This window comes from Aphelocoma coerulescens, chromosome 10 (assembly GCF_041296385.1).
Source record: "Aphelocoma coerulescens isolate FSJ_1873_10779 chromosome 10, UR_Acoe_1.0, whole genome shotgun sequence".
Lineage (NCBI taxonomy): Eukaryota > Metazoa > Chordata > Aves > Passeriformes > Corvidae > Aphelocoma > Aphelocoma coerulescens.
Window position 1 is genome coordinate 422,962 of NC_091024.1, and position 15,924 is coordinate 438,885.

At 35.4% G+C, this 15,924-nt stretch overlaps 1 protein-coding gene across 9 annotated transcripts in view; it reads right to left on the minus strand.

The window, feature by feature from the left end:
- Positions 1-15,924, minus strand: part of UNC13C (unc-13 homolog C) — a 182,211-nt gene that overhangs the window by 92,782 nt on the left and 73,505 nt on the right. For 8 of the 9 annotated variants that reach the window (XM_069025426.1, XM_069025429.1, XM_069025430.1 and 5 more), the window contains 3 exons: positions 13,958-14,022; positions 9,760-9,832; positions 2,825-2,896 (listed from right to left, as the gene is read on the minus strand). In XM_069025426.1, coding sequence (XP_068881527.1) covers positions 2,825-2,896; positions 9,760-9,832; positions 13,958-14,022 — 210 coding nt within the window. Of the gene's footprint in view, positions 1-2,824; positions 2,897-9,759; positions 9,833-13,957; positions 14,023-14,550; positions 14,574-15,924 lie in introns of all 9 variants that reach the window. The other variant, XM_069025436.1, reaches the window with a different exon arrangement.

Consider the following 15,924-nt stretch of genomic DNA (forward strand, 5'->3'; position numbering starts at 1 on the left):
TGTTGCTAATAAGGCAAATTGCAAAGGAGAACTTTATTTCTCTTACTGTCTGGAGGCTTTCACTCCTATTACTCTTCTCTGTTTAAATGTTTCTGTTATATGAATTACAGAGCATAACAACATGGCACTAATAACTTCCAATCTAACTACAAAACTAATAACTGGTTTGGCAACATTTAACACTACTAATATATAGGAGAATTATTTAATTATCTGCTTATCCTCTGAAGGGAAATCCACTTCTGTCATATACCACTTAAGATACCTTTCCATGTCATTGATGTATTATTTTCAAAAACTTGCAGCTCTTTGTTGTACAAAGCAATTAAATGGGTGCTCAACTGAAAGCATATATCTAATTATTACACTGCTTAAGATGTCTTCAGATCTGTGCTTGAGAACATACAAATTCACTGTGTCATGTGTGTGGTGCACCACAAGGATAGCTGTGACAGCTGGCAAAGCTCAAAGCCTTAACCTCAGGATGTAATTTTTTGAGTAGGTGGCACTTGAGTTTTAATAAAAGGCATTAGTTCAAAGAATTTTCATACTGAATCTAATCAGCCAAATAACCCACACCCACCAGAGTCACTAATATTCCCTCCAGAAAAAGTTAAGGGAGGGTAAAAACCTTAATCAGAGGAATAACTTGCCCAAAGGGGATTTTTTTTCCTTAACTTTCATTGGTGACTTGATTTCTTCATCTGCATTTCACATCTTCATTTTGTGGAGAGTATCTGGAGAATACTTTTATGCCTGAAAATGTCTGTCCTTTTTGTTTTCAAATCCTGCTCTACCCAGTGTAATGATGCCTTAAGTTATTAAGTTTGGCTGCCTACTACTTAGAGACCAAGTAGAAAAGAAGTGCCTTTCCCTTGTTTTAAATATCTTGCAAGAGGTTTTACCTGCTGTACCCTTACCTTTATCTGTGCAAGAGCACTCCCTGCCCTTTGGTATGTGTAGTGGGGGCTGGCATAGGACTGGCTTCTCTTATTCACCACTTCTCTGAATTAGCTTTTTACATTTCTCATCAAATGAACTTTCGTGTGTCTAAATGACATTTGCTGTCTGCCTTTGGACTTACATTTTTATTTCAAGATTTCTTAAGAAATAACTATTTCTGGTACACAGTTTTTCACACGGCATGGTTCAAATGGAGGCCAAAGAGTATAAAGGCATAAAAATACATTCAAATTAATTTTTCCTTTCTGATTCTCCTGAATCAGAATTCAGTAGTTTGTCTGTTGATGGCAAGCATGGAGACATGTTTGCACTGAGCTGTTCACTGGGATTCGCTGCCTTCTTTCTTCCTCCTGAACAGGACCCTTAATGCAAGAATCTGTAAGTGCAGGCTGAATTATTCTTTCTTGTCCTGCAGTTGTTCGCAATTCGTATTATCTCTGAAACTTGCAACTTTAGCCCTTCAAAGTCAAAGTCAGAGCCTGGTAGTTTTCATATGAGAGAAGGCATTTAAATAAATAGTTAAATCTGTATTTTGTGTTAGAAAAGGTAGTAATACATAATGTTGTTTGTTTAGTAAACATCTTTTAGTAAAGTATACGAAGCATTTTAGGGTCTTTTACTGTTATAGTTTGTATTTTTGTACAAGCTATAACAAAGATGAAAAAGTCTTTATTTTGCACCACTTGGATGCCCTAAGTTTTTCTCTACTATTTTCCCTCAGCTTTGAACTTCTTCTTAAGATCCCATTGTTCTCCATTCTATCAACCTTTGTTGCTATTTTGAGATTGCAGAATAAAATAACTACTGCCCCTACTGGAAGAACATTTCAAACACCAGCTGTTTTCTACCTCAGCAATCCATCCCTGAGCACCACCAAATCATAACTTGGTGATTACCATGTAAGCACAGACAGTTCACAATAAACCTGTTAAGATTGATGGATGGGTGAATATTTGTGCTATGTGTTCCAGTTCCCAGAACACCTGTCAGTATTTTCTGTTCTCCCATTCTCCTGCTCTGGACCTTAACAACAGTGTAAGAAAAATTCAACTCTTCATTTTTCTTCAGAATAGAATGTATTTTAGAAGGCTATGTATGAACATTTAGAAGGCTATGTAGCAATTTGAGGAGCACAAAATGGGTCTGTATTTCTTCAAATTATTGCTTTTGCTTAGTTCAGTCATATAAATCTTCTCAGATCACACTAAGTATTCCTGAAGAAAAGCACCTGTTCTGTTTTTCAAAAAAAATTCTTTTGCTAAATATAAATGAAATCAGTAATGGAAAACCATAACTCACACATTTTACTAGCTATGACAATATGTTTTTTCAAAATATTCTTGTGGTTACTTCTTGAATAAATTAAATATTTCTTCTAGAATCACGTATGCTATTAACATGAGCTACGTTTAAAAAAAAAAAATCAAATAGTATTCCAACCACCTATAAGGACTGGGAAAAAATGATCACGAAAAACCCATCTTGCAGAGTCCTGTCATTCTAATTGCACTCACAGTGTGATGAGGAAAGAAAGATGATGAAAGATTGCAGGTAAACATGGCACAGTTGGATAATTTAATATAAAAGGCTTCCTCAAATAACTGTTTTGTACATCAAAGTTTTCTTGCTTAGACCCTTCTGACTGTCACGGATGTGAGTCAGCACAAGCAAACCTGGTCTTGCTATTGTGGGTCAGGCAGCAAATTCTGCTCATGGTCCCTGGAAGTTCCTACACAGTAAGTGGAATACACTCAATTTCATCCAGTTTGTAGTTTGTAAGGCTGAAATAGTTTTTAGAGACCTTTGAACAAAAATTTCTCTGTTATTTAAAAGACTTAAAGCTGTCACTGAAAACACTTACCATTTCATCAGTGTTTATGGAGGTCCGGATGAGCATGGCCATGGAAATACCGGATTTTCGAGCTGCAAGTGTCTGTTTAAGGCAAATACAAAAGAGTTACCAATTATACAAGTAACATCAGCTGTTGAATCTAATAGAAGGCAAATAGTAATTATGCTAATAGATGTAAACAAAACTGTAGAAGATATAAAAATTTTTAGTTAATGTTTGCAGCTCACAATTTTTAAAGTTTCAGTACATAATGCAAGTACACTTTCCATCATCATTCCTGTTCCTTTCAGCAGTGCCCAGCTGAACTGCCATTTCTAATACAAAACCTGCTATTCAGAGGTTTGTGACTCAGTTTTTTTAAACCACAGGCTGTCACTGTTTTTCCACTTTACCAACCAAATTAATGTGGTACAAGGATAGGCATCCTGCCCTAATTTGGAAGCTGACTGTGCCTGCAGCAACATGGGAGATCATTTTGCAGTCGTCTTACGGTTCAAGTTGTCAGTCTGGATAATTTTTTGTAACTCACTGAGCATTTTAAAACTGTGTGTATGCATATAAAATGCTACTTGTCTTAAGTAAAAGACCTCCAGAAACCTTAAAGAATTATTTTCCTTAAAGACAATATTAATTTAATACAATGGATATGTATGGAGAAACACACTGGTTATTAGAGACAGGAAAAGAGACCAGAACTCTGTGTCTATATGTCCTCATTTAGCCACATTGGTATATAGACAACTTCTGGCTCTGAAGACAAGGCACTTGGTTGTAGAGATAAACTCTTTTGCTCTAGTACAGTACGTACAAAGGGACTGAAAATAAAGTAATTTTAATATATAATAAACAAGGAAATTTTATATTCCTTATTGCAACACCCCAGAATTTTAAATGGGTCCTTGAGAATTAACTAGTGAGTATAACAATCAGAAAGGCCCCTGGGGAAATGAGTTCTGTGTGTCTTACAAATAATATTTCAAATCTGAATATAATTTCTGCTATCAGTAATCCTTTTGGACTGACAGAAACAGGTAAGATTTATTCCACTGTGCAAAATATCAACCATAACATTGTTATATTACTGTACTTCACCTGTAGTGCTGTTTTCATTCTACCTTCCTCCTATTCTAAATCATTCCCAGTGTGTTTGTACACTTGTGCTTTATCTCTGTTCTTCTGTCATCCACTATCTGCTTTGCCATGCTTTGCTGCCCTCGCAGTCAAGCGGTGTGTGGATCAATTATACCACCCGCTAAACACAAGTCTGTTGTTGCCTTTGTTGTGAGGATACAGATTTTCACCTAACTGTGAAGTGGGTCTCTGCAGTCCATCCTTACAGAACAATTACAGCAAAAGTTTAAATGATACCTTGTATGCGACATCCTTATTTTTGTGAAATACATACTGGGCCAGAAGCAATTTAGGCCTACATCAGCAAAGGAACTGCATCATTAATCTCTGGATGAAGAGACAATTCCAATTTCTTCCAAGTATATAATTTTAATCATTGACATATTTAAAATGGATTTCTATTTATTTATTTATGAGACTGTTCAATTTTAATTTTAAATGTTCACTTTCCCTGAAGCAATTTTCAGTAAGTTTCTCTTGATAATAATTAAATTTGCAGACTGACACAGAATTATTAATCTTGTGAAACCAATTATAGGGTAAGAAAGCATCCTTGGCTTAGTAGTATTTGATTCATGGCTCTCCTATTACAAAGAACCCTCCCTTTTCTTTTCTCTTTTAAACTCAGAAATTTACAAACTCTATGCTATCAGCTTTTCCATTCTGTTATTATTAAGTAAACAATTCTGTTTACTTCTCTGTGACCATCCTTTCATTCTATTTCTATGACTATGGGAAATTCCATGGGTGTGTGCCAGTGAGATTGACAAAGTCACAGGAAAGATTAAACAGTGTTCAGACTTCATTTTTTCATACTTTTTGTGACAAAACCCAACACTACAGGACCCACATATCAAAGTTAAAAGTGGCATGTAAAAATGCTTCTATATCATTAAGAGGAAAAGAAACAATTTTCCTAATCAGTAGAATTTTGTGTTTTAATCAATGTACTTTAAAAGCATTGATCTTTTGATCCCTCTTGAAGCACAGGGTTTTTTCTCAAAGTCTTGCCAAGTACCCATGTACATTTACTTGCCTGCACTATGCTAGTTTTATGATTTTGACTAGGAAGGGATTTGACCCTTTTAGGTCTCAATTGCACCATCCTAGCCATTCCCAGCAATAGGGCAATGTGAACAACTCGTCAGGACAGGAGCACAAAGGGCGTAAGAACATTAACCTCAAATATAGGGCAGTGACTGCTGCTGTGTTCTGTCCTCCAGCAATACACCAAAGAAAATGAGTCAGCAGAACCGCAGTTTCATGATATCACTGTAAGCTAATAAACAGATACTATTTCCTGTGAGAAAAAAGAAAATGGGGAAGCAATTTTGACCCTCTCACGTGTCCTTCAAGCCCAGTTCTCCCAAGGGGCGCCCTTGGAATCATGGAGCTTTACTGTTTTGTTCCTTAATCAGAAATGCACCTAAAATTATAGTGCAGTGCCCTATATAAAATAAAAAAACCTGACAGGAAACAGGTAATTAGGCTGTTCTTAATAAAATGTTTGTCACATTGGAAGAAAGTGGTATCTAGAGGGATCTGTGATAAACCAGTAAATTTAAGTGAAATTGATTAAATTTAAAGGGATTTTAGTAAAAAAAAACCCCTAAGGATTATTTCCATTTATGTACCACTGTCAGAACAAACTGCATCTACAAGAGAAAGCCCATAAAATGCATCTGCTCTGAAAAACTGAAGCTGGTGGTAATTCAACGGCATGAAGCACTGAAAACATAGCGGTGTCTCTCTTCAAGTATGGTATGAAACAAGGAGGAGAGAGCATTTTGGAAAGAGAAAGGGGGAAAAGCTGACAGATTAATCAGTGGGAAACAAGATGACAGGGTATATGAATATAATGAGAAAACTTCTCCTCCTATGGCCTCTGTTTTTAAGTAGCAGCAAGAAAAAAAGGTAAGTGCAGCTGATCAGCTGGACCCGCCCCCCCCCCAGGAAGTCCAAACTGCCAGAGCATCAAAAGAATATGGTGAGCAACAGGAACCTGAAGTGTTTCACCCCTCTCCTCTAACAGGACACAGATTTGTTAGCAGTTTATACTTGTTTACTCTCCCAAACTTATGTCCAGATACTACCTAATGTCTTTCCTTATGTGAAAGTTGAACCTGCAGAGAGTAAAGACCTTACTTAAGTACTGTTGAATCATAAATATAAAAACAAATTAAAAAAAAACCAAAAAACCTAGCAAAAACCCCAAACAGTAAGAGAAGATGATAAAGCAGACCATTATCTATTTAATTTTTAATTTGTTTTGCAACTCCCTAATACAGGATTTAAAATCAATTAGTCTCCTTTATGCTCAAGGCCTTCTAGATTACCTAATAACTTGTATCTACACTGTCTAATTTATTACCTCCAAATTTGCCTTAACAGCTTAAATAAATAAATATAATTAGAAGTCATTCTAGCAAAAACATTGAAAAATGGTAATTGTAAGTAAAAGCAAATTGGACTCAAGCTATAATTGTATGTTAAATGATCAATTGTGTTGGGAAAAAAAAAGAAAGATAAGTCCTCTATCACAACAAAGTAAGCAAGCTGAGTCTTGCACAGCTGAAACAGCACAGAGGAACAAACAGTCAGGCTAAGGTAACTGTTCATGACTGCTGGCTGTGCCATGCAATACTCATTCCTCTGGTATTACAGAGCGTTTCAGTTTCCCTGATCATCTTCTCTTTTTTCCTTTAAAAAAAAATCTACAGACTCCTATCAGCAGGTAAAAAAAATTGAAGACTAAGTATTTTTTATCACCTTACAAATGCTAATATTATTTTTAATGTGATGCAAAAGTTACCCACTAGAGGTGAATGGGACAAAAATGTCACTGCTTTCAGCATTTAGAGCCTGCGCAATTTCAGAATGGTTTCTTTTTGAGCAACTACAGGTATATCACTCTAAGGATCTCAGCTTTATTATTTTTGAAGAAAGATTTGTAATTTGTTTCTTGGGGTGCTGGGATGAAGGGGGGAGGAAGGAGGAAAAAAATAACTTGCAAGGGAGTAAGGTACTAAGTGAAATTACTCAGCCCTGCCCCATAATTTTTCTATTAAAAGAGTTGATGTCTAATCCTGAAATATTCAACAGAACTGCGGTATTAAGGCCAGAAAACAGATTTAGAAAAAATGACAATTCAGCTCCACTACAGAATTATTACTGGACATAACTGTAATATCATTTGCTTTTTCTTCATATTTGTAGCACGGACACAAAAGCATGATCTGTCCAGCCTCAAAGATAATTCTTTGTTATGATTTCCATTTAGAAGAATTTAAGAAGTCCTCACAAATACTTATCATTTTATGATTTATCTACTTAATGGATGAATATTTTTGTTACAAATATAACAGAATTTGCCTATCAATAATTAAAGGAGTTAAGAAAATGGACTGCTGATAGCAGAATTAATGTAAAATACTCCAGGTATTTAGCTGACAACATACAAAAGCAGACAATATGACATCTGCAATTTAAATGAATCTCTTCTTTATACGAATCTTTAAATTACCATATTTGAATTCCAGCCTCTATAAATGTTTTTGTTGTGGAGACACAGAAAAGAAGTTTCAGTGCATCATCATTTTAGCTGAAACAGGCAGTTGTTTCATCTGGTGTGTTCACTTCAACAGACTGCTTTACAGCAGCAGATTGACAAATTGGTCTTGTGTTCTTATAGTCAAATAATAAAGGTAAGGAGCAATACATTCTTGAATGATCAAAAGAAGAAATTTGCCTGATTACAGTGATTACACAGTGTAAATTCACCTTTGAATTGAATTAACACAGGAACTTTCTAGAGTCTTCATAACATTCAAAACTATGACAGGCATTAACAGAAGCAAAGGTAGTAAAATAGAGCTACTTTTGGCTATGGCTGAGCAGATCACCACACCTACTTGGCCACTGTGAGTTAAAAACTTATGACCCCCACTGAAATTATTGATATTTCTCTCCCTGTAGTCCCACCCCAACTCAGGCTCCAACTAACCCAAAAGGCCTCATTGTCTTTCCTTATGTGAAAATTTGACCTGCAGGGCATAAAGACCTTAAGTACTGTTGAATCATGAATGTATGAACAAATTTATAAAAACCAAAAAACCTAGCAAAATCCCTAAACAATAAGAGAAGATGATAAAGCAGACAATTGTCTACTTAATTTTTAATTTGTTTTGCAACTCCCTGATACAGGATTTGAAATCAATTAGTCTCCTTTATGCTCAAGGCCTTTCAACTTCTCTTTCTCTAGGTGTCTAAGATTTTCCAGTACCACAGGGGAAGCTTCATGCTTGAGTCCTAAACATTGTGCTTGTATTATTAGAAAAGATATCTGGAATATACTGATAACGTTTTAACATAAACTTTTTCTAATAATATTGGTATATATGATGCAGAGCACAACACACTCACAAAAGGCACCACTTCCCTTATGATTAAATTCTTGGTCATAAAATAATTTTTTAACTTCCCAATAGAAGGTCATAATAAAATACAATATTAATGGAATCCCTAACAGTTATTATGATCATTTCAGAACATTTATCAATATAAAAGTACTCACCATAGCCTGAAAAATCCAGACAAGATAGGGAAGAAATTATAAAGAATATTAATAATTTGTCAGATTTATTGCAACAAAGAAATTATATTTTAGTCCGCATCAAGAGTCTAGCACTCATTTCTAGCAATATTATTTCTATTATTCTGAAAGAGTCAAAGTAAGCACAAAAAAGGATCATTTACATTTATTTTGATGTCTTTATGTATTCTGAGCTATACCTTTCTGTAAGCAGTTCCAACAATTAAGAATAAAGCAGAGTGTCATTTAACATCCATAAATGTGTCATGGCAGGACAGTAGATTATACTCACAGTTAATACAATTAATAGTGGAGTGGCTTCTGTCAAAAAGATGCTTTAATGACTGCAGGCTCTACTATGTTGTACATTAACTTTTCATCAATTTCAGAAGGAATTCTACTCTAAAATGTTTGCTGTGCTTTCTCTTTTTGACTGGTCAGTGTGGTGGATCACCACAAGTAGCTAAACACAGTAACTGAGAAAACACTGAGCAATAATTTGGCAAAGGCTGACTGTTTAACGCAACTACAGTAATCATTTACTTAGTCTAACACTCCATCATTTCTTTACAGTGAGAAATTGGTTTGGGGGCTTACCACCATCAGACTAAATAGGTATTTTATTGAATTATGAATTCTACACTACTGGAAAAGAAAAAGAGAAACGTGAATAGCACTTGAAATTCTTCAGAGCACAGAGATTCTACTTAATCTTGCTTAGACTGAATGCCAGAATAAATCTCAAAGGAACTGCCCTTCTTTTCCACTTTGAAATTTATTTTCCTAAATTATTATTGTTTACAACGCCTGTTAAAAACCTTGATACCTCATCTTGTACCAAAAGTATACATAAATCTTCAAAATATTCATAGTGAAAAAGGGCTGCTTTTTAAAAGGAACTTTCAGTATCAAAATAAATCAAGTGAATCAGTATCCCAAACACTCAATAGCAGCTTTCTTTAAGAAAGTGAGTAAATTACTATTACATGAAATGCCCATTACTTGATTACACAAGTAATACCTATATATCCGATGAGATATTCAGACTTATCTATTACATTTTAACAACTGCCTCACTGACTTTTACTGGCTTCAATCCATTCTCTCAAGACACCTTTTTTCCATAAAACAATTGTTGCAAACTGTGATTCAGATGCACAATAGTAACTACAAGACAGACCTACACAACTGGCAAATGAATCAAGCTTCAGAAGTTACTCACCACATCTCGAACAATGGGAAAAGATTTCTTTCTTCGCAGGTCTGGCATGCTGTCAATTCCATACAGTCCACGACTGCAGAAGATAAAAAGGCAAAGAAGAAAATAAAAACATGGAGCTTACAAGACTGCAGCCCTAAGAACTGCTTATACTATCTCTATTTACAGTTAAAATCAAAATTAGCAGTTATCAGCTAAACGCAAGTGCTCCAATTCTTATGAAAAAAAAGTGAGAGTGTTCTTGGTGCTTTTTATCCTGGCATTCATGCAAAGCAGGGTAGCTGAAAGGTTGCTTAATACCTCCTAGAACTTTTTACCATTGATTTAGAAATTGTAAGAATAGCTTTCCATCATAAGTTCTTGTCTATCTGGTAGCTGAGATGCAGCCCAACATTGCATATCGAATATCACTGATGTCAATGAATATTGTTGTATTACATTTGATACAAACTTTAAAATACCTTGCTAAATACATAATCCTATCTCAAATAACTCCATGTGACTGTGGAAAACAAAACTTGTCACATTTTAAAATAATTCCATAGTGACCATCATTATTTTCTCTTGCTTGGTTTGAGCTTTTTCATTGAGCACACATTTAAACCCCAGACAGATCTCACATATAACTTAAAAAAAACAACAAAGAGCAACTTTGAGTCACTTCAAAGAATAAAGGGCTGACACACCAACAGAATTTAAAAGAATATATATTGACCTGGATAACAAACCGGCATCATTCTCTCTGACTCTTCCAAATAATTAACACAGGTATCCCCCTGAACTTTTTCCACAGAGGATTTTGGAAGATTGCTATATTCCTTGTCAGTTCTAATTCAGAGATACTTGGAAATTCTCAGAGAAGCTGGGATACCATGTTTTTCAAGACAGAACATTTTCCTTTCCATGGTCTTCCTGTTAGGCACTGCTTCAAATACCCTTCTCAGTTCTCATATTTCTCTCTACCTCTGTGTATATAAAACTACATTCACAACGAAGAGTTTATAATCTGAAACCCCTAATTTTATTTATACATGTTATAATTACTGTGTGAAAAGATATAACTAAAATAAGTGAAGACATTTTCACTTCCTTCTGATGCACCTGCACCATTCTTCAAGAAAGGGGAAAGAATCCATAGTCTATTTATGCAGTTTATTTATATTTTCACACGACCCTTTTTCCATGCAGTGTTGTGATACTATAATTTTTTTTCAAGAATATAAAGATGAAGTAGACCCAAATTGCAACTTCCAGACATATTTACAAACCCAGCAAAAGCATGACAGAAATAAAATAACATTTCTGAGGTTGTGAAAAGTAAATGTACAGAGACCAAGAAATAAACTCAGGGCTTTTTGCTACTCAGGAGCAGTTCCATCAGCAGTAAATAAAACTTAAGGCATTCTTATGCTCACAAAGAGATAATATCTGTAAAATAATTTCCATCTATTATTCTGCTCTGTAACATAAAATATGACTAAAATGGGGGCTCTCACTAAACTCCTTCTACTGATCATTAAAAAATTGCATAGCAAGGAAAAGGCTTTTAATGTTAATGTAGGTTATACACTGAATTCTCTACTCCCCTCCCTACTTCCAATTATAACCCAACAATAACTTGACATAGAAGATGATGGAACTGAAATCATACTAATTTGATGAAAGTTATCATTCAAGGCAAGGAAAAAAACCTGTCATATTGACTATTTTTTGGTGCTTCTGGAAATATTCTGCCTAACAGTAATCTATTTGAATTTGTCAGAGAAACCAAGAAAAATAAATTTGTTTTACCATAGAGAACATGCCACTGAAGGAAAGGAGTAAAAAAAGAGTAATCATCAGCACCATCTGTGCATTGTTAGCAAATTTCAGAATGGATTAGGCCATGTGGTAAAATTATCAGTCTCTGACTCACCATTAGGCAAGCAGTAAATTAATACAACAGCAAGTCTCTGGAAAAAAGTAAACTGGTACTACTCAGATTTCATATACATGATGAGAACTCCAGCTGAGTTCTAAAGTGTCTCATCTTCAAGAAAGTGAAGAAAAATGAAATTAAGATGATATTATATGATATTGGTATAGAAAAACCAGGAAAGGTGGTGCTTCTGCCTTTTAACAGAGAAGTTGCATGAGAAGTCCCAGAAAAGCTGTCTTTGGTCTTTGCCTTTACTTTCTTGTCCTGGGCTTTTCTCTCATTTCACACAACCAAGCGAAGATCATTGCAGAGAATGGAGAGTTGCAGTCCCTGCCATGGGCTTGGGGTGTGCTGGTGCATGAGGGGGGTTCACAGCATTGTGCCATGACAGAGAGGGAAGAGCAGGGCAGAAGAGAATCAATTGAGGCATTTTTGTATAGATAAAGCAACAGTGGTTGCAAGAGAAGGAATCTCCCTCACATGACAACAGCTTTTGGAGAGAGTAACAGGGAGAAGGAGTCATAGCTAACTGCAGTCAGTTGAGCTGGTGGTGAAAAGACTGATGGATTCTAGAAATTAGCATTACTTTTTTCACGGAGGAGTAGAGTGGGAAGTGTGATTAAAACAGAGCCACAAAAGTCTTTGAAATGACAGCATTCTTTACTTGAATGAGAAGTTAAATGAAAATTGCATAACTGTTTCCAGGGAGGCCCAGTGAAACAGAGGCTTGAATACAGATACTGTGGACAGCAAAGTGAGGAGAAGACAGGGCTAAACTTTGTCAGCAAAAGAAGTAAGGTTTAATCTAAAAACATGAGCTATTATTGAGCTACTGTCAGCCATTTGAAGTAGTCCTCTGCAGTGGTTACAGGATGTCTGCATAAGGGACTGAAACAGCTTATTCTCAGAGGATTCAACATTTAAATTTATCCACCTGTGGCTGGAAGAAAGGGCACAAAAAGAGCAGCTTCCATCTGTATAGTCCTTGTCAGTGGCATAAGTTCTCCTTACACCTATGAGATTGCTTTCTGTGTGCAACCCACAAAAAATAGGAATTCCACATTGCCTTTTAAAGGTCTACATCTATTAAGAAACTGTAATTAAGCAACTGGCTATGGAAAGCAGTACATACAGTAAAGCAGTATGGTAACATGCAGCTTCCTACAGGCACAGATGCAATACTTGACTGTCAGTACCTACACTCAAGAGTCTGCTTACAATTCTGTCCTAAGCTACACAATAACCAGGTGTTAAACTGTTTCCTCCTCTGGTTTGCATTTGGTAACTAATCCTGCACCATGTCACATGTAACCTCACACTCTTACAGCAACTCTGAAGGTTCTGTGAGTTCCAAAGGGCAGAAATAGAACACTTCGAGGTATGACAAACTAGATGGAAACAACCTACACTACTAAAAAGCTGTAGATCACTCATAAAATGGTTTAAAGTTTAGCAGTAAGTATAAATGTTACCCTAATTATACCTTCCATAGAAGCATGTGCATTATATTAAGCAAATTAATAACCATAACTACCTTTTAGGGACACCCACCTCCCCTCAAAATAGGAATCTAAACGGGAAAAACTTCATAGTGTCTAGCATCCATTGTATAGCATTTCAGATATAAAAATCAGAAGATGAATGACTAATTTAATCTCACCAACTTTTCTTTGCAATAAATTGTATTTATAGTAAAAAGTACTTACATAGTGCACCAGCAAGAGGATAATACCCCTTTTAATTAGGTAACTAATATAACTGATAAATTTTACCAAAGGCTTTTAGTTCTTTGCCTTTCCAGACTGAATAATAAAAAAGTATTCAAAATAGGAGGAAATCCCTAGAACTGACAGCAAGACAATTTCATTGGGAGACAACAAAACAAAATGTACAGGTTTCTACCACACTCACTCTCAGCCACCGGAAGATCTTTTTTCTTGACTTTTTAGACTTAAAGTACTAGAGTGATACTGTAATGTTAGCATTACATTACTACACATTTACCAGAATGAAGACAAAATTGTTCAAAGGACACTTATTTTTTATGCAAAGAGGTAAAAAAAGTTCTCCTATCTAATTGACCTCAGCACCTGAATTGTTCCATTAATTTCTCAAAAAAATAAGGAATTAAAAAATTAAAAGAAGACATACACAATGAAACTATCTTTCTTTCAAAATAATGCAATTTCTCAAACCAAAAATACTTAAGAAAAAAATACTGTAATGCTATAAGACTAATTTACAGATTTAAATAACAAAATTCTCAGTTATGTTTTTACTTACCCAGCAAAAGCCTGGACTGCATAAAGCTTGGAAGCATCCAAGGAACTTGCACTTACTATCCGAGCCTTTAAGAGACAGCAAAAAAATAGAGTTACTTGATTGCTTTTAGTAAGTTTTGGACAGAATTTAACTGCATCAAACATGTAGGACATATGAAAATGTTTAGCAGGGTCAGCTCCAGGCCAAAGCTAGACTCACTGTTCCTTTGGGCAACATTTTGGTAGCATTCAACATTTAGTGACACACACTGGAAGAACCCATGGGAAGGAAAGGTATTGCTTCCCAATACTGTTGCCCTTTAAATCCTATAGTGTATGCAGGGTAGGTGATAATTAGAGGCAAAAATCAGGTGTCATGTTTGGCAGCAGCAGACCCCTGTGTAGGCAATTATGGAAAGCACAACAGTGAGGCTTACCCTGTATATAAATGCAACACATTTGCAATACACTCAAAGGAGAACATAAGAGTGGAAAGCTAGGAAAAAAACCCATGCAGATTTCACAACTAAAATGAAGGAACAAAACAGGTCAAATAAGTCACAAACAAACATCAACAAAATACATGATCCCTATAGCAAATATGTGATTTTAAACCTTTTCATCCACAGAACTGCTATCTGAAAGAGAATTGGGAAGAAGGGGAATATAGGTTAGACAAAACAGTCTCCGAGAAAAATCTTATGCTATAAAAAAACTGTCAGTGTTTTAATCTGTTAATGTAGACCAGAATCCAAGTGACACCTGTGCTTAGCTGTATAATTCTGGCAAGATCACTGTCACTACATTTTAAACAAGCAAAAAGATGTTCTTGGTAGATAAGAACCCCTGCCACTTATGAAGGACTGTGGATAGCGTTTAATTCACATAGTATATCACACCTCTAAGTGATTTTTAATATTATTGCTTTTTAAAAATATTATTTTTAATAATAATGACTATATATTCAATAAAGTTGCAGTGTTCAAGAAGTAATACTCCATTTTCAAGGAAAAGGAAAATGTTTCTACTAAGGATTTAAACACCACGCAACCCACCCCAACTCCTGGACTTTAACTATTCTATCACAGCTACTCATAAAATGACAGAAACTACCCCCTGCCCCATGCCAAGTTATGAAAGTATAAGTTATTTCATATATATATACCTCATTCTAAATTGCTTAATGCAAAACCACAATGTGAACATTTACAATCAGACAGAAAATACATGCTGACAGAAAAAGCTACCCTTATTTTATTGTCTTGTCACATTTGCACTTTATAGTACAGTGCACACATGAAACAGCATTGTTTTAATTATTATCTTACTGATTTTCCCACTTCCCCAAAGGGAGTGGGCATTCTACAGACCCTTTAAATAGTTTGGGTATTCTCGAGATGTTTGGAGATTTCTCAGGTTACATACATTACAAAATAACAATTTACGCCTAAAGCGTGCCATATTTAATTTTTAAACCAGTTTATATACAGGAAAAATCACTTTCAAACACATAAATCCAAAACATACTAGCAACCATAAAGCTGCACAGAGTACTGTAGTGACAATCAGGGAACTAAAAGGCTCTATTGTGCCACTAATTTTAGAGGCCACTTACAAGATCAAAGCATTTGACTGACTAGATTTATGAAAATGAGCTTACTCCTTAAGTATTCTTTATTTTCATTTATTTTTGAAATGTATTTGTCTCACAACATCAGATACTATCAGCTATTCTTTCAAGAATATAAAGAATATTTGGACAACCATATGATCTGACTTCCCCATCCCAAAATTGTTACAGCACTTCACAAGCAGGGTGAGAGCAGAGCCAGGGGTAAATAGGTGACTGTAAGCTGGGCTGGCCACAGAAACAGGATGGGATGTGCTTTTATGAGAAAAGGTGAGGAACAGTTAAAACCAGAGGGCTGGAGCAGCATCTGGACATCAATGAGATGAAAGGCATGAGAGCATGTACCAACAGGGCTCTGT